Source organism: Macaca mulatta, chromosome 6, assembly GCF_049350105.2.
Source record: "Macaca mulatta isolate MMU2019108-1 chromosome 6, T2T-MMU8v2.0, whole genome shotgun sequence".
NCBI lineage: Eukaryota > Metazoa > Chordata > Mammalia > Primates > Cercopithecidae > Macaca > Macaca mulatta.
The window spans coordinates 186,364,025-186,382,844 of NC_133411.1; the positions used below are offsets into that span (position 1 = coordinate 186,364,025).

The window sequence follows — 18,820 nt, forward strand, 5'->3', positions numbered from 1 at the left end:
AGGAAACAGCAAGGATGTGTGCTTGGTGCCCGACCCAGATGGATGGACGGTGTGCTGCTCACCAAGATCAGGAAGAAGGAGGAGGCCCAGGTTTGGGGTGAGAAGCACAGTGTGTGCTTCTGGCTTACAGAGCCAACTGCTCGTGCCAGAGGCCGCTCAGACAGCCTGAGCAGACGGAGCTTGGCACCTTCCCTCCAAAACAGTTCCTCCCGCTGGGTACCTTTTCTCAATGCGAGACACCCCCAACCAGGCAGGCTCTCAGCCCAGAAAAGGTCTGGGGAGGCCATGGCCAGAGCCCAGGTGCACAGATAAGGTGGGAATCACCACCCAGGGGGACACACAGACTCTGTCACTGACCAGGGACGAGGCAGGCAGTAGGCAGGGAGGTGCTGAAATAGCAGAGAGGCTGGGAAGAGATGCTTTGGTGCTGGAATGGAGCTGCCTTCTCGGCTGCCCTTATGAGTCCCAACAGCAGCTCTGGTCAGATGCAGCATTTTCTCGCTTTCACTAGGGCTGTAGCCCCAAAATAAATTTTTGGAAGTGGTGGCTGCGTAAATCCGCAGCAGTTTGGAGTTACATCTCTTGATGGATTTGATCAATAGCTAACTGCCTCCCCCACTAAACCCAGAGCTCCGTGACAGCGGGGAAGGCAAACTTCAAACATACCAAAAAGCACAACCTTATTAAAAAGGAGAAACACCCCCAGTTTACCAGGAGCACCTTGGATTCAGCTGCTCCTGCCAAGGGTCTGAACTGTGCGGGGGAGAGGAGAGAAACAGGTCACGTGGGCCGGGGTCTCTGGGCCCGCTGTGGGGGTGTCAGTTTGCTCATAGGTGAAGACACTCAACGTGACATTAACCTTCAAGCCCAAGAACCCAGAGATTCTGACATAAGAACTGAGAAATGATTGCATTTCCCTGACTCGGTGACACCCTCCTACCTGGGCGCGAACCCAGCCCTAGCCAAAGATCCAGAGGCGCGACTCCCATCTGTTTCCTTTCCCTCTCTCCCTCCCCGTCACCAATCCTACTGGCCAGGTGTCCCTGGGATGCACCGGCCCTCCCCAGCCCCTCTGTTCCCATCTTAGTTCAGGCCTCATCGTCTCTCGCCTGGACCATTTATTTCATCAGCCTCTTAACTGGCCTCTCCGCTTCCAGGCTCTCTTCCACGTGTCCGGGCTCCACCCCACTGGGGCCATTCTAAAAGGCAGATCAGGCCCTTCCCAGTCTGGAGGGCAGCTCCACATTGACTCAGACTCACATCCTGGACCCAGGGTCAGGCATTAGAGACCTGGCACTATTCAATGTCCTCCGGCCTCTCCAGCTTAGGTCCTCATCTCACACTCCCTCTCCTCCGAGCTCCCCCTGGGAGACTCACAGACGCCCTGACGCCTGGCAAGACCATAGGATGTTTTTGTTTGGTTTGGTTTGGTTTGGTTTTTCTGAGACAGTCTCACTCTGTCACCCAGGCTGGAGTGCAGTGGCACGATCTTGGCTCACTGCAACCTCCGAAGGCCATAGGATGTTTGGGTCACTCCCTGGGGAGTCCTGTCAGGCCAGGAATGAGGGGACCCTGGGAACAAGGTGCTGAGTGGCATCAGGGTCTCTGCCTGCGAGCGGGGGATGTGTCTGGATCGCGGTTGACACGGAGAGCCTGACCACAGATTCCCCATGCAGAGCTGACGATTAGCAATTAACTGGGAGGAATCTCGGGGGTGAGGTTAATTGGGGAACAGAGGGAGGGCAGCTAGGGTTCCAGGGACTTTGCCCTTGGACACGAGGATATAAAGAGGAGGGTCCCAGTTCTCCTTCCGGCCCTGGAGGCTTCCTTGAGCTGCTGAGCAGAAGCTGAAACACAGAATCCCAAGGTGAGCCCAGGACCCTCACATCCCACCCCCACCCCCAGCTCTGAGTAGGAAACAGCCCAGCACCCCAGCCCCTTCATCTCTGTCCTATCTGTGCCCACCCCCACCGTGGCCCATATAACATGTCAGTCCAGCCAGGCGCAGTGGCTCACACCTGCAATCCCAGCACTTTGGGAGGCCAAGCGGGCAGATTACCTGAGGTCGAGTTTGCACCAAAAATACAAAAATTTAGCTGGGCATGGTGGCGGACACCTGTAATCCCAGCTGCTTGGGAGGCTGAGGCGGGACAATCGCTTGAACCCAGGAGGCGGAGGTTGCAGTGAGCCGAGATTGCGCCAGTGCACTCCAGCCTGGGCAACAAGAGTGAAAGTCCGTCTCAAAAAAAAAAAAAAAAAAAGGACTCTTGCTCCTTCAGGGCTTGCATTCAGCTCTTCACACCCCCACCACAACAGCCAAGGCCGCTAGGACAACGCGGGGAGTGCTGAGGCAGATCAGGGTGCCTCCACCCCAATAGCCGAGACTCCTGGGGCAGTGTAGGGACAAGCAGGGGGCTGAAGCAAGCCTGTCAGTGTTTGTTTATTGCCCCTTGAGGGGGTGGATGGGGAAAGGAGTTCACTGTGAGGGGAACCCAGGAAATCAGGATCCGGACCAGGGGAACTCCATGTGTGCCCAGCTGACCCCATGAGAAGGGAGGTGACTGCAGCTCCTCCCTGCTCTCCAGGTGGGCAAAACTGAAGCCTGGCCCAGCCCCAGCCCACACCTGCAGCCACTGCCAACACCACATATTCCCTGGCCCCCTCCAGCCCCACACAGGCTGGGCGTCCTCGGTTCTCAGTGTCTTTCATCAACGCTATATCCCAGCCTCTGGTTCAGAGCCTGGGCTAGAGCTCCGTAATACTCACTGAATGAGTGAATGGGTGAATGAAGGAACACCTCACCACCACCACACACACCCCTCTGAGACTCACATGCAGGTGCCCGGCACAGATGTGCACATGTAAGTCTGCATGTGAGTCTCGGAGGGGTGTGTGTGGTGAGGATCGGGGGTGTACTTTGCTGGGTGTGTGTTTAGAATCACGCGCCATGGGGGTTTGTGCAGGTGAGGGTGTGTGGGAGTGAGTGTCCCGGACACAGCCATTGTCATTCAGCATTGCTGCGACCCACTGACCTGCAGACCTCACAGTGGGTGCCCAGGATGCTGTCCTATGGAGAGAGGCTGGGGTCCCCTGCTGTCTCCCCACTCCCAGTCCGTGGGGGGCATGTGATGCGAGGGACGGCCTTTGCCTACGTGCCCAGCCCTCAGGGTGAGTGCTGCTCCCATACCCTGGACCCTCTTTGCCCACAGTTGACCACATCCCGGGTGAGGCCACTTCCCCCGCCTGTCCCTCCCCGCCTCCCCGCTGTGGGGCCTCTGGGAGCTCCTGACCAGGCTCCCTCCCTAGTCCTACACAGGATCCCGGGGACCTCTGCCTATGCCTTCCCCAGCCTGGGCCCTGTGGCCCTTGCCGAGCACACCTGCCCCTGTGGGGAGATCCTGGAGCGCCATGAACCACTGCCTGCCAAGCTGGCCCTGGAGGAGGAGCAAAAGCCAGGTGGGCCTGGGCTGGGGGCAGCAGGGGCAGCAGCAGTCCCCGCCCTGGCCTCTGCCCACTATGCTCATGGCTTCCCCCGACCAGAGCCCAGGCTGGTCTCCAAGCTGCGCCAGGCTGGCGCCATGCTGCTCAAGGTGCCGCTGATGCTCAGCTTCCTCTACCTCTTCATCTGCTCCCTGGACGTGCTCAGCTCAGCCTTCCAGCTGGCTGGAGGTAGGGCCCAGGTGGGAGAGACCTGGGAGGGGTTCCTGAAGGGCCTTGGACAACGCCAGCTCATGCTCCCCAGGGAAGGTGGCCGGTGACATCTTCAAGGATAATGCCATCCTGTCCAACCCGGTGGCCGGGCTGGTGGTGGGGATCCTGGTGACCGTGCTGGTGCAGAGCTCCAGCACCTCCACGTCCATCATTGTCAGCATGGTCTCCTCTGGCTGTGAGTTGGCCCACCACGGTGGGGAAGAGCCTGGAGGGGCACCCCAGGAGCTGGGAAGGGTGGCAAATAGGGAGCATGACCCCAGGAAGGCTGGCCTCCATTCAGCCTGACTCCCGTATCAGCCAGGGACACGAGAGGAACCCAAACTGTAGCTGTGTGTGACCCAGATGATTTATGGCAAGAAACTAGCTTCCCCGATGGTGGGCTGTCTGGGCAAGTCAGGAATCCGTAGGCTAGGGCATTGGAAGGGCAGGCGGGAACTCTCAGGTGGGCGCCGACGCTGTAGTCCAGACAGGGCAGGGTTTCTCCTTCCTCAGGGAAGCCTCAATTCTGCTCGAGGCCTTTTGTCCTATTGGATGAGGCTGACCCAGGTTACCAAGGATAATCTCCTTTTCTTAAAGTTAGCTGACTGTAGATGTGAATTGCATCTACAAAGCACTTACAGAACACCCAGGCTAGTGTTGGGTTGAATAACTGGGTACCACAGCCTAGCTAAGTTGACACATAAAACTAACCATCACTGGTCGGGCGCGGTGGCTAATGCCTGTAATCCCAGCACTTTGGGAGGCTGAGGCGGGTGGATCACTAGGTCAGGAGATCAAGACCATCGTGGCTAACACGGTGAAACCCCGTATCTACTAAAAATACAAAAAAAAAAAAAAAAATTAGCCAGGCATGGTGGCAGATGCCTGTGGTCCCAGCTACTTAGGAGGCTGAGGCAGGAGGATGGAGTGAACCTGGGAGGCAAAGCTTGCGGTGAGCCGAGATCACGCCACTGCACTCCAGCCTGGGTGACAGAGCAAGACTCCTCCTCAAAAAAAAAACAAAAACAAAAACAAAAAAACTAACCATCACGTTTGGGGACACGTGTGCACACACAAGCACAAATCTCTATTTGCACGTAGGATATGAGCCCACAAGCCCTCATAACGAAGGCCTCACATGCATACACGTTCACATCCATACACCATGAGCAGCGCGTGTACATCTACTCACATGGATGAATGCACACACCTGTAAATGCACAGCCCGTGCCCACATGCACCTGTGACACCAAGGTTAGGCAGACGCAGCAGCATGGCAGGAGCGTCCACTGGGGACTGGGACATGGGTGGGGACCTGACAAGAGTTGTGGTAGGACCGTGGGGCAGGAGCTGGGTGACCGTCAAATTCGTTAGGACGTCTTCTCTTCTACCAGTGCTGGAGGTAAGCTCTGCCATCCCCATCATCATGGGTTCCAACATCGGCACCTCTGTCACCAACACCATCGTGGCCCTGATGCAGGCGGGGGACAGGACTGACTTCCGGCGGTGAGGGGGGCTGGGGGTTGGGGACTTGTGCCTGGGGGAGGACAGCCCCAGATGCCAGGAACCCCGGGCGCGACCGCGCTCTGGCTGCAGCCTGCCTTGCAATGTGGCCTCCCTGCCCAGGGCCTTCGCGGGGGCCACGGTGCATGACTGCTTTAACTGGCTGTCAGTGCTGGTCCTGCTGCCCCTGGAGGCTGCCACCGGCTACCTGCACCACATCACTCAACTCGTGGTGGCCTCCTTCAACATCCATGGTGGCCGTGACGCTCCTGACCTACTCAAGATCATCACAGAGCCCTTCACGAAGCTCATCATCCAGGTGACAGCAGGGCCTGGCATGGGGCGAGGGTGGGGGTAGCAAGGGACCCAGCCTCCTTCACTCCCCCTGCCCACATCTTGCCCACAGCTGGACAAGTCCGTGATAACCAGCATTGCCACGGGTGATGAGTCCCTGAGGAACCACAGTCTCATCCGGATCTGGTGCCACCCAGACTCCTTAGAGGTAAGTCCCAGGCCTAGCCCCAGGTAAGAGGACTCCCTTTTCAAGCTGTTGGTTTCATTGTCTGTTCAAAATGCTCCAGATAGAACTTGAAGATCATTTAGCCAGGAGAGGGCAAATATGTGGCCCTTCTACTGTGCTTACAGTAAACATTGCTAATTCCTCCCAGCTTCACACATTGCCTTAGGCAGACATCACCCATCAGAGTTATTATGTAGCTGATCTAGCCCAGTGGTTCTTGAAGTGTGGTCCCAGGCCGGCATCTTGGGTACCACGTGGGAACCTATTGGAGATGCAAATCACCCTGCCCTTCCCTAGACCTGCTGAATCTGGAAAGCCCTGGGAGTGGGGCCAGTGGCCTATACTTCAGCAGTTCCTCTGGGTGTGCTCCGTGCTCAAGTTTGAGAACCACTCATTTAGTGCAACCCTTAGGTTTCACAGGTAGAGACACAGGTTCAGAGAGACTAAGAAACATGCCAGAGCTTGTCCTACCATGTCAGGGCCTGAGCACCCCAGAGGGGTTAGTGACTCAGCTGGGCCATGTTTTGGGACCCAGGTAATGGGAGGAGGAGGCGTGTCCTATAAGGACACCCAGGAAAGTAGGGTGAGCAGGAAGGTGGGCTGCATGGAGACCTCCTTGGAGATACAGCAGCTACTTGTGCTGGCATCGGGGATTCCTTCTCCTGGAGACTGCCACAGGCAGGAGTCCCTTGTCCTTCTGCACTGTTTCTGCTGCTTCTAATGCTGGGAAGATCTGTTTGAATCAAGTGGACACTCATGGACCACCCATTATGCCAGGCTGACAAGGAAGCAGGCAATTAGCACACTTCCTTACTCAGCCATAAAAAGGAAAATGCTCGGCCGGTTGCAGTGGCTCATGCCTGTAATCCCAGCACTTTGGGAGTCCGAAGTGGGCGGATCACGAGGTCAGGAGATCGAGACCATCCTGGCTAACAAAGTGAAACCCCGTCTCTGTTGAAAAAAAAACAAAAAACAAAAAAGTAGCCGGGTGTGGTGGCGGCCTCCTGTAGTCCCAGCTACTCGGGAGGCTGAGGCAGAATGGCGTGAACCCGGGAGGTGGAGTTTGCAGTGAGCTGAGATTGCGCCACTGCACTCCAGCCTGGGTGACAGAGCGAGACTCTGTCTCAAAAAAAAAAAGGAAGACACTTCATCCAAACCACAATGCACCATATTTGCTTCTCCTTGATGCGTACATACGAGACATAACTTCATTTATAATGAGATATGAGGAAACCCAAAGCCACAGCACAAGCACAAGCCCTCCCCCCCACCCTCCCACTTGCCACTCCTTGTGACTGGACCTTCCTCCTGGTGTGAACAGAAAACACTCATCTGACTCGCCCTGCGATGCTCCTTTGCATCTGAAGTTGCTCCGGCTCAGCCTCTGAGTGTTCAAAGCAGCCTTATATAAAAAAGCCCCAGCGGGCAGCTTTTACGCTGACTTCGTGACCTCTTTAATACATCAAGCACCTTCTCACGAGCTCTGTGAGCACTCTCAGTGCTCTCTGAATCACCACAAGCCTCTAGACTTCATAGCAAAATGTGGAAGGGAGCGAAATCACACACTTTGATCTTCACACAGAGCAAGCCAGGGAAACCAGCTCTGATCCTCGCTGCCTCGGAACTCCCCGCCGGTCACCTGCTGCAGCTTCGGGCAGGTCTCAGCCTGCAGCCTCCACATCCTCACCTGAAGTCGTCCTCACCCAGGTTCACTCCGTGGAGGCCGCCCTTGGGCCTTTCTCTACGGCTGCAGCTGCCACTTGTCCAGCTGGTTTCTCTTCCTCACTCTGCCAGGAAACGCTTTCCTTCAACGCTTTCTGCAAGGCAGGGTCTGATTTCCTCGGCTCGGAGAGTAGCTGGTGGGTGGGACCCAAGCTCTCACGTTCACCCTCTTTCTGGGACCCCGCCGAAGGAGGGTGACTCACACAGCAATGGATGTGCTTGGTCTTGCGAAGTGTGAAGTGCGAAGTGTGAAGTGTGAAGTGTGAAGTGTGAAGTGCCTCCTGGCTCCTCCTGCCCAAAGACTTGGGTTTGTCCTTTGGCTGCAGAGTCTCCCTGTGCTTCCTTCCAACCTGTTCCCATTGACTCCAACTTCCACCACGCTGAACCTGAACTAGTCGCCAGGGAAGCTACGCACGCGGGAGAGGAGGCAAGTCCAAGGCCTTCCAGATGGGGAAGGAAGAAGCAGTGGCAGTTGTAGTGTTCAGATCCTGAGTCTCCCGGGACCCTGACATTGTCCTGGGAATCACCTTCTTACGTGGCCACACTGCGGATTATCAACTATACCTGCCTGGATTAAACAAGCATCTTTTGAGGACTTGCAACCTGGGAGGCAGGGATTATCACATCCCCCATTTCACAGATGAGGAAAACCGAGCCCCAGAGAAGTCCAGTGGCTTGTAGGATACAAATCCTGGTGGAATCCTGACTCTCTATCTGGTTGCCTCTCCCACTCACCGGTCTGACATTCTACTATATATGTCTGTTTCCCATGCTGCCCATCAGGCCTGAAGGCCACCAGGTGACCACAGCCCCCTGGAGACCACCCCAGAGGTAGCGGGTGTTACTCTAAGGAGGAGTTCTCCTTTTCGCCACCAGATGGTGCTGCTGGCACAGTGCTCTCCCTCTGCTTCCAGAAGAACAAAGGCCCTAGCGCGCCCCTTCTTCTGTGGGGGAAACTACTGCGCAGGCCCACATCCTGACAGGCTTCTGTGAGCTTCATCACCTCCTTCAGTTCCCAGAAGGGGTCTCTTTAATTTAGGGTGTCCCTGTAGGCACTTAAATCCCAACTCCCTCTTCCATAATGCTGCCAAATAGCCTCTGGGAAAAGGTGGGCAGCATTATGGACTTCATGCTGCAGAGGAGGAAACTGAGGCCCAGAGAGGCTAAGTGTTTGCTCCAGTGTCACACAGCTGGGAGTGGCTCAGCTGGGGTATGGACCTAGGGCTGTCCACAGGCCAATTCTGCTCTTCCCACAGAGCCCACCACCTGCTTCAGGTCCCTCCGGCCTCTCCTACCCAACCCCAGGCCCAGGCAGGGATGGGCACATCTTGGGAAGATGCCCCCAGATCCTGGGCCTCCCAGCTCTTTTATCTAAGCTGGAGTTTCCGTCTTCTCCCTCTACCCCACAAGGAAGCCCCAGGGCCTGCTCCCTCCCGGCAGTTCCCTCTCCGCCTGGCTTTGTCCCTCCTGCCACCTTTACCTTCCTCTCTTATACTTTAGGGTCTCTGGCCTCCCAGCCAGGGCCACACAGCCCCACGCAAGAAGGTCAAGGTTCTAAAAACCCAGAGGGCTTGGCCCTGCTGCTGCCCCTGCCAGTCCTAAGTCGGGACCCCAGTAAAGTTCCCCATTCTCCTCCAGCCTCCCCAGGACCCCACAGTCCTCCCCACAGAGACCTCTGGGCCCAGCCCAGGTTAGGTCAGTGGGGCACAGGTTGACCAGGCACCCACTCATTCAAGGGGTTGTCTGCTCCCTCAGCCCCCAGGCTGGGTACTCCCAGGAAGGTCCAAGCAGATTCCTCCCCAACAGGGCCAGGGTTCTCAGGTTCGTCGGCAGGGGGCACTGGTCCTGACCTAGGAAGTCAGTCACACACACAGCCTCCCCGCCATGTGGTCCTGAGCAGGCCCAGGGAGGGAGACGGTCACTCCGTGTAGGAAGACAGTTTACCGAAGGCTCACTATGAGCCAAGCCCTGTGATGAGCGCTTTAAACACATTTCCCCCGTAGCCTTCACAGCAGCTCTTCTCTTACCCTGCGTTAGAGAAAACGGGCTCTGAGAGGTGGCATGGCTTACCCAGGGTGGTTGGTATAAGAAGCAGGATTTGAACTTAGATCTGCCTAACAGCAAACAGCTGGCTCGCTCTCTCCCTTACCCTCGCAGCAGTTACCGTCGCTTTTCCAGCCTGGTTTTCCCATCTAGCCCAGCACAACCTATTTTTTCCAGGCTTCTTGGCCTGCCATTCAGGACCAGTCTTGATGGGTCCACAAGGCCCTGATGTGGCGAACTGGGAGCACACAAGAGCACATTGCCCCATTCAAGGGAGCACATCCCGCTAAAATAAACCCGGATATTACACCAGATGCCACAAAATTTCTTACCTTGGCCAGCGCAGTGGCTCACACCTGTAATCCCAGCACTTTGGGAGACTGAGGGGGGGCGGTGAATCACCTGAGGTCAAGAGTTCGAGACCAGCCTGGCCAACATGGCGAAACCCCGTCTCTCCTACAAATACAAAAAAATTAGCCAGGCGTGGTGGCGGGCGCCTGTTAACCCTAGCTACTCAGGAGGTGGAGGCGGGAGAATCGTTTGAACCCAGGAGGCGGAGGTTGCAGTGAGCCGAGATTGTGCCACTGCACTCTAGACTGGGCAACAGAATGAAAACTCTGTCTCTAAATAAATAAATAAATAACTTACTAGCCCAACAAGGCTAAAAATTAGTTGTCCACAGGCCAGGCTGGCCTGCTTCTGCTGACCTTCTTTGAGTTGTAAAGATAACTCTAAGTGGTTGCCAATATTTACAGATTGGGAGTTTGTTGCTTTTGGGGTTTGTTTTTGTTTTTGTTTTTTTGAGATAAGGTCTTGCTCTGTCACTCAAGCTGGAGTGCAGGGCCGTGATCAGAGCTCATGCCAGCCTCGAACACTTGGGCTCAAGAGATCCTCCTGCTTCAACCTCCTGAGTAGCTAGGACTACAGGTATACACCACCATGCCCTAATTTTCTTTGTGGAGACAGGGTCTTGCTATGTTGCCCAAGCTGGCCTCCCACTTCTGGCCTTGAGTAAGCCTCTCACCTCAGCCCCCAAAGTGCTGGGATTACAGCCATGAGCGACACTGCACCTGGCCCAGATTGGGAGATTTTATCTAGAACTTCAGAGTTGTGGCTTCTCTCATAGAAATTGGGCAATTTAGCCATGCCAGGCTCCGTCCCTGGATGGTGACAGTGACCAGGAGCTGAGTAACTGCTGACTCTATAAGCCCAGCAGAAACTCTCCCCACCTCTTCCACACATAGCCCGAGCTGCTCACTTAGGTTACCTGCCCAGCCCTGTGGCCCTCTGAATTGTACGGCCTCCCTGGGGAGCCCCTTTGTTTCACTGACAGTAGGTGACAGAATAGATGTGTGGGCTGGGCCCTCTGTCCCCCCACATCCCCTGAGAATAAGGAATTGATCTAGAGGAGAATGGAGCTTGGGCTAAGGGTGTCTTGGAGGAGAGGAAGGAGCCAGGATGCTGGGGAAGGGGCACCAATAAAGGGATTGGTAATAAAAGATGAGGAAGGGGGAGTTTTCAGACAAAGAGGAACACGTTCAGCAGCACGGAATGCCACTGAGAGAGGGAGGAAAAGAAAGACAGGAAGCCACAGATGTGGCCCTGGGGAGAGCTGGGCCAGTGGAACGACAGGGCAGAACACACAGAGGGCCAGATTCTTGTGTGGCAGCTACTTTCATCTACATGTCCTCAGTGGAAGAGACAGGCTCAGAGAGGGCAAGAGACCCATGCATGGTCACAGAGCAGGAGGCCCATCTCCATCTTCCCCATCCTTCCCTAACCCCCATCTCGGCTCCAACCTCAGGCTATGTTTTCCTAATTCACTAAGTCACCCTCCTCTTAATGTAGGCTCCCACCTCCATGTCGAGAGCAGAGGCCAACTCCAGCCAGACCCTTGGAAATGCCACCATGGAGAAATGTAAGTGCCTGAAACATGGTGTCCAGAATGGCAGGGGCAGAGCCTAGCAGTGGCAGGGCAATCCTGCACCAGCTGCCAGCCACTAATTGTGTCCAGCCCCAGGAAGGACAGCTGTCAACCAGCCCATCTCCTGAGCCTGGGTCAAGCTCCGGTGTTAAGGCTCAAGGAGCCTGAGGTGGGGCCTTAGGCTCAGAGTCCAACCAGGTGGCAAAGGTGGGGACCTGGGAGCCAGGTATGGGGTCAGCTGTCAGGAGCTCCACCCCCTGCAGGCAACCACATCTTTGTGGACACCAGCCTACCGGACCTGGCTGTGGGGCTCATCCTGCTGGCAGGATCCCTGGTGCTGCTGTGCACCTGCCTCATCCTCCTCGTCAAGATGCTCAACTCCCTGCTCAAGGGCCAAGTGGCCAAGGTCATCCAGAAGGTCATCAATACCGGTGAGCTGCGAGCAGTTGACTGGGCAGGGCCGCAGGATGGGCCTTTCCAGATCCTGCTAAGTCCTGTGACTGCCTTGATCTGGGTAAAGCCTACCATCTCTGAGCCTGTTTCCTGATGTGAACAAAGAAGGTGGTTTCTGATGCCACTGAGGTGCTGACAGCTGGAGACCCGTGGCTGCCTCTGACTGTGGTTCCATTTTAGCAGGTGGAGATGCTTGTTTGATTCAATCAACAAAGAGTTGATTGGACCATTGTTTGATTCAATCAACAAAGAGTTCTTACACCCCCATTGTGTGACAAGGGAGGTATAGTGCCAGGTATACACAGGTGAGACAAATAGAGATGGGTCCTGCCCTGAGGGGCTCACAGCCCAGCAGGGGAAGGCAAGCAATGAAAAATACGTGAGATTGGCAAGTGGGTCACACCTGTAAATGCAGCACTTTGGGCAGCTGAAGCAGCAGAATCAGTTGAGCCCAGGAGTTCAAGACCAACTTGGGCAACATAGTGAGACTTTTTTTGTTTGTTTTTTTTGTTTTTTTGAGACAGTTTCATTCTTGTTGCCCAGGCTGGAGTGCAATGGCATGATCTTGGCTCACTGCAACCTCCGCCTTCCAGGTTCAAGCGATTCTGCTTCAGCCTCTCGAGTAGCTAGGATTACAGGTGCCCGCCACAACATCCAGCTAATTTTTTTGTATTTTTAGTCAAGACAGGGTTTCACCATGTTGGCCAGGCTGGTCTTGAACTCCTGACCTCAGATGATCCATCTGCCTCAGCCTCTCAAAATGCTAGGATTACAGGCATGAACCACTGTGCCCGGCTGAGACTTTGTCTCTACAAAAAAATTTAAAATTAGCTGGGCATGGTGGTGTGCTCCTATAGTCCCAGGTACTCAGGAGGCTGAGTGGGAGAGTCACTTGAGCCTAGCAGGTTGAGGCTACAGTGAGCTATGATGGCACCACTGCACTCCAGCCTGTGCAACAGAGTTCAAAAATAAATAAATAAAAATAGAAAAAGAAAAAGAAAGAAGAAAGGAAAATGAATTAGGGGGATACATTCAGAAAGAGGTACCTGCCAAGGACATAGCAAAAATGGCAATGCAGGAGGGTGTGGAAGACATGGCTTCCAATGCGCAGTTTGAGGCCGCTCAGTGCAGCTGGCATTTGAACAGACACAAGTAGCCACGGTGCAGCTGAAGAGCACTCTGGGTGGAGGAATAGTATGTGCAAAGGCTCAGAGGCAGGAACCAGCATGGCAGGTCCGTGGCACAGAAGGGTGGCCAGCAGCTAGCAGGAGCAGGGTAAGCAAGGGGATTGGCTGAGTGGGGTCAGTGAGGTGACAGGGAAGGGGCCAGAGCATGGGGTCTCCAGGCTGTGCTCAGAGTCTGGACTTTAACGAGGGTAACATGAGCACTCAGAAGACCTGGGGCAAGGGAGCAACGCCATTTGATTTTCATTTTCTCTTTTTTGTTTTTTGAGACAGAGTCTTGCTTTGTCACCCAGGCTGGAGTGCAGTGGCGCAATCTCAGCTCACTGCAACCTCTGCCTCCCAGGTTCAAGTGATCCTCCCACTTTAGCCTCCTGAGTAAACTGGGATTACAGGTGTGCACCACCACACTTGGCTAATTTTTGTATTTTTGGTAGAGACAGGGTTTTGCCATGTTGGCTATACCAAGCCTCCCACCTTGGCCTCCCAAAGTGCTGGGATTACAAGTGTGAGCCACCATGCCCAGACTCTTCCTATTAACCATAATTTTTTTAAAAAATAGAGATGGGCTCTCACTATGTTGGTCAGGCTCATCTCGAACTCCCAGTCTCAAGTGATCCACCCAACTCAGCATCCCAAAGTGCTGGGATTACAGGTGTGAGCCACCTTGCCCGGGCTTGATTTTCATTGTAAACTTCATGCACTAGGAGGGGCCGAATGACAAATGCTAGAATAAGGGGTATCATGGGGCTGTGGGAGTTCAGAGAAGGGAGAAAACGTCTGCTCCAGAGCAGGGGGTCAGGGAAGGCTTTCCAGAGGAAGTGACATCCATGCTGAGTCTGAGGATGAATATTCCGATGCTGAGTAGGATACTCCCAGCAGAGGGAACAGCCCCAGCAAAGGCACAGTCGCCTGACAGAGCCAGGCTGAGAAAGGCCTTTAATCCAGGAGCAAAGAGGCCAAGTGGAAGCCACTGCAGTAGGCGCAAACCCCCACGGAGGTCCTCTCTCCCAATGCCCCCACGGAGGTCTGCTCTCCCCATGTCCCTGCTCTGACCCCAACCTGCTGGGATGCGGTTTCCTTGTAGACTTCCCTGCCCCCTTCACCTGGGTAACAGGCTACTTTGCCATGGTGGTGGGCGCCGGCATGACCTTCGTGGTCCAGAGCAGTTCCGTGTTCACCTCGGCCATCACCCCACTCGTTGGTGAGTGCCCATGTAGAGGTGGAGTGGGGTGGGCCAGGGCTGGCAGCGAAAGGGCTGAAGGAGACGCTGGGGAACTACTTCCTCTCCCTCTGCCCCCAGGCCTCGATGTGATCAGCATTGAGAGGGCCTACCCACTCACACTGGGTTCCAACATCGGCACCACCACCACGGCCATCCTGGCTGCCCTGGCCAGCCCCAAGGAGAAGCTGTTCAGCGCTTTCCAGGTGCGCTGGGAGTGTAGCCTCGCCTGGGGCAGGATGGAGTTGCGTATAGGGTGTGGGGCCTGACAAAGGTGTGATGACATGCAACAAATATTTTGACTGCCTACTAAGGGCCACCTACTATGCTCAATGAAACCATTATAGACAAAGTAGACCCAATACCACCCTCGAGACCTTAGCATCTCATAGGGAGACACTGCTCATAATTACACCAATAAATAGCAGTGAATCGGATTTGCCCATAAGGAAGAGGAAGAGGCACTATAAGAGGGCGCCTGGCACAGTTTGAGGAATCCATTGCGGGGGTCAGGGCCGCAAATGGCAAAGGGGAATTTTTCTAGGAGCAAAGGAGTAACTGACAAGCCAAGGCACTGACTGAGTGAGGATCCAGAAACTGACATCAATCCTTTAGCTGCTGGATTTTGGCAGTATCTGCTGGGGTATTCCTGTGTGAGGGATCAGTGGGGAAAATGTGGGGAGCTCAGGGCAGTAGTTATTTACCAACTGGTCTAGAAGTATTTCAATATTTGCATAACCAGCATAGCTGCCCCGGGGTGATCTGGGGGCGGGGGACACATCACCCCTAAGTGGAAACTTTCCTGCTGCCCAGACCAGATTGGGGTTCCTATCATCTACCCCTGCTGGCCTGACCCAGGACCTGGGAGCCAGTGCCCACCTCAGCCCCTCTGCCTCATCCCCTGCAGATTGCCCTCTGTCACTTCTTCTTCAACATCTCGGGCATCCTTCTGTGGTACCCGGTGCCCTGCACACGCCTGCCCATCCGCATGGCCAAGGCGCTGGGGGAACGCACAGCTAAGTACCGCTGGTTCGCTGTCCTCTATCTCCTTGTCTGCTTCCTGCTGCTGCCCTCACTGGTGTTTGGCATCTCCATGGCAGGCTGGCAGGTCATGGTAGGTGTGGGCACGCCCTTCGGGGCCCTGCTGGCCTTCGTGGTGCTCATCAATGTCCTGCAGAGTCGGAGTCCCGGGCACTTGCCCAAGTGGTTACAGACATGGGACTTCCTGCCTCGATGGATGCACTCCCTGAAGCCTCTGGACCATCTCATCACCCGTGCCACCCTATGCTGTGCCAGGCCTGAGCCCCGCTCACCCCCGCTACCCCCTAGGGTCTTCCTGGAGGAGTTACCCCCTTCCACGCCCTCCCCCCGCCTTGCACTGCCTGCTCACCACAATGCCACCCGCCTCTAGGTGGTGGGCCCAGACTACAGCCTGGAATGGGGAAGGCCTGGGGTGGAAAGGCAGGGGAGGGAGGGTGTGTATATGTGTGTGCATGTGCCTGTGCCACCCTGGGTGCCAGTCTCTCCTTCTGTAGCTCCGCAAAGGTCTGGGCTTGTGTGACAGTGTCGGTGTGCGTGCATGTGTGGGGGTGAGTCTGCATGTGCACCTGTCATGTGTAGACGCTTGTATTTGTGTGCAGGTGTGCCAGCCCATGCACATATACACAGACACACCTGTGGGAGGCTTTGTGCAGGTTTCAGGATATCTGATACGACTTCAGGTCCTCTGCACGTGTACACATGACTAGGATAGACAGGAGTGAGGGTGGGTCTGAGTATATGACTGTGCAGCTGTTTGTGCATAGATGTTGGTGCCTGCCTCACTGAATTTGCACACCTCCCTGCCACCTTCCTTCCTCCAAGATACCCTCTCCTCATCCTCACCCAGGTCTTCAGCACCACTACAGTTCCCTTCCCAACACTTGCCTGATGGAAAAAAAAAACAAAAACAAAAGGAATCAAAACTCTCCTTAGGCATTCGGAAGTCTTTTTGCTCTCCACCAATGGTGAAAGGCAAGACCAAGCCATGGGGTTCAGTAGCACCATCTCCCCTCAAAGATTGGCTGCAAGAGCAGCCTGCCCTGCCCAGGTCAGGTGCAGTTCCAGAGAAACCAGCCCTGCAGGCTCACACCCCAACCTTTGGTCTGGCCCTACCTGAGAGGCCGATCCACACTCAAACTCCCTGAAGCCCCTCCTAGGCCTGGGGCCACCCCCAAGGCAAGAGTAAGGAGGATTCTGCACCCCCAACCCCTGACCCCCACCTGGCTCAACTTCCTCTGGTCTCCCTCTGCCCTCTGAATTCACCCACCTCAGCCACACATCACTCCTTGCTGGGATAAGATCAGGGCTCCAGAATGAGTGACACGTGGGGTCTGCTGTCAGGGCCGCTGGGGGAGGGGATGGGAAGGGGGGTGATGGGCAAGAGAGGCTGTGCCCTGGGCCCCAGCACATGGAGGGCAGAGACCAGACACTCTCCCTCCCACTTTTGTCCACTATCTTTGGGCAGAAAACCAGGCCACAAACTCATCCAAGCTTTTCAATTCCCCCTCCTCCATAGGTCACCCCGAAACGGAGGCCTACAGAGTGAGACTTCGGGGTAGGGATGCCAGAGTTCCTCCCTCTAGTCCAGGGACTCCTCCCGGGCCTTTTCGAAGACCTGGGGAAGGCAGGATGTAAGGTCTCAGACCCACTTGTGATGGTCTTGGACATGTGCCCTCTCAGTGGGCCCCCCTTGGAGGAATGTGGGCAGAGATGCAGAGGCCTGTGAACCCCGGAACTGCTTTACAAGCTACCAGGCCCGTCCTGTCACCCACTCACACACCTTGCTAGTACGTGAGGTATGAGTGGAGGGGGGAGGAGCAAACTGGCCTCTAGCCTGACACTCTGACGGGGAGAGGTGTTCGCGGGATGGGGAAGAGGCTCCTTTTACTTGTCCTGCCTAATGTGTGGGAATATCTGCGAGAAAGGACGCTAAGGCGGAAACAGACTTTGAGAAGCCCCACCCTTGGACTCTTCCTCAGCTGCGGAGTGCCTAGGACCCTGGGAAGGCGCCAAGGAGCAGCAGTCAGGCCAGGAGACTCTGCAAGGCGTCCATGGGAGAGCAAGGTGGAGGGCACAGGAGCCTGGTAGCCTCTAGACTCAAAATCCCATCTCCACCAGGTAACCGTCTTGCAAAGACCAGTTTCCTTATTTACAACTCCTCCCACCGCGCAAGCGGAGAAGGAGCCAGCCGCGCCCAGGTCACAGTTTATTTGGCCCGCGCTACCAGTGGGCGGCCTGGCTGCCCGGCTAGGCGCCCTGCATGCGCAGCCCGCGTATGAGTTCGTGCACCGTCTTGTTGAGGATGCCCCCATGGACGCCGCGTCGGCCCATGAGCACCAGGAGCGCGCGCGGCGCGTGGCCCACGCACACGGCGCGCGGGTCCAGTCCCTTGGTGCGTGCGTCCAGCACGCCGTCGCCCTCGGCCAGCAGGTGGTCGCGGATGACGCAGCAGCGGCGGCCGCCCACGCTCAGGCCCGCCTGCAGGAAGGTGCAACGGTCGGGCCCCGTGAGCACGCCCACCTCCTGCGGCGAGATGGCAGCCAGCAGGCCCCCGGGCCGCGAAGCCCACACGCAGCTGTTATCCGCATGGCCCACGATGGCCACGTCGTCGATGCGCTGGTCCCGCAACACTGCACTGATGTAGACCTTCCAGTCGCCCATCGCGCTCCGAGTGCGCCCCGCCGCCTCGTGCCTCTCGGAGCAATGTAGAGGCGCCACGCGGGGAAGGCCTGCGGCGCTGCGACGCAAGCTGGGGTTGTGACGTCACACAAGGCGCCGTCCCGGAGGGACCACCCAGGCTGGGGCACGTGGGGCGTGGGCGTGTAGTGCAGGGGCAGTTCTAAGGTTATCCTGTAAGAAGGGTTTGGCAGAGCGCTGTGGCTCATTCCTGCAATCCCATCGCTTTGGGAGGCCGAGGCGGGCGGATCGCTTAAACTCAGCGAGATTTTAGGATCGTGTCGCTGCACTCCAGCCTGGGCCACAGAGCGAGGCCCCGTCTCTAAAAAAGAAAAAAACATTTAATTAAAAAAAATTTTGGCCGGGCGCGGTGGCTCAAGCCTGTAATCCCAGCACTTTGGGAGGCCGAGACGGGCGGATCACGAGGTCAGGAGATCGAGACCATCCTGGCTAACACGGTGAAACCCCGTCTCTACTAAAAATACAAAAAACTAGCCGGGCGAGGTGGCGGGCGCCTGTAGTTCCAGCTACTCAGGAGGCTGAGGCAGGAGAATGGCGCAAACCCGGGAGGCGGAGCTTGCAGTGAGCTGAGATCCGGCCACTGCACTCCAGCCCGGGCTACAGAGCAAGACTCCGTCTCAAAAAAAAAAAAAAATTTTTTTTGAGATGAGGTCTCACTATATTGCCCAGGCGGATCAGGAACTTTTGAGCTCAAACAATCCTCCCGCTTCAGCCTCTCAAAGTGGTGAGATTACAGGCGTGAACCACCGCATCTGGCCAATCTTTCTTTAATTTTAAAAAGCTGATTTTGTGAACAAAAGGATGCTGTGTCTGGACAGCCAGAC

The 18,820-nt window shown here is 55.9% G+C and overlaps 2 protein-coding genes across 3 annotated transcripts; one reads left to right on the forward strand and one right to left on the reverse strand.

Annotated features, from left to right (window-relative positions):
* Positions 1–1,223: 1,223 nt before the first annotated feature.
* On the forward strand, positions 1,224–16,227 carry SLC34A1 (solute carrier family 34 member 1). 2 transcript variants are annotated; one of them, XM_015141513.3, is made up of 13 exons: positions 1,224–1,867; positions 3,039–3,168; positions 3,307–3,456; positions 3,541–3,669; positions 3,743–3,886; positions 5,085–5,196; positions 5,317–5,512; positions 5,600–5,695; positions 11,327–11,396; positions 11,666–11,833; positions 14,124–14,240; positions 14,340–14,464; positions 15,166–16,227. In XM_015141513.3, the coding sequence occupies exons 2-13, from the start codon at positions 3,060–3,062 to the stop codon at positions 15,667–15,669; spliced, it is 1,920 nt and encodes a 639-aa protein (XP_014996999.1). In that variant the 5' UTR covers positions 1,224–1,867; positions 3,039–3,059; the 3' UTR covers positions 15,670–16,227. The 2 variants fall into 2 exon arrangements, with proteins under 2 accessions (XP_014996999.1, XP_001089538.1); XM_001089538.5 differs by having other exon boundaries at positions 1,228–1,867; positions 3,013–3,168.
* PFN3 (profilin 3) lies at positions 15,717–17,960 on the reverse strand. Its single transcript, XM_077937475.1, has one exon. The coding sequence runs from the start codon at positions 17,958–17,960 to the stop codon at positions 17,547–17,549; it is 414 nt and encodes a 137-aa protein (XP_077793601.1). The 3' UTR covers positions 15,717–17,546.
* Positions 17,961–18,820: the final 860 nt, after the last annotated feature.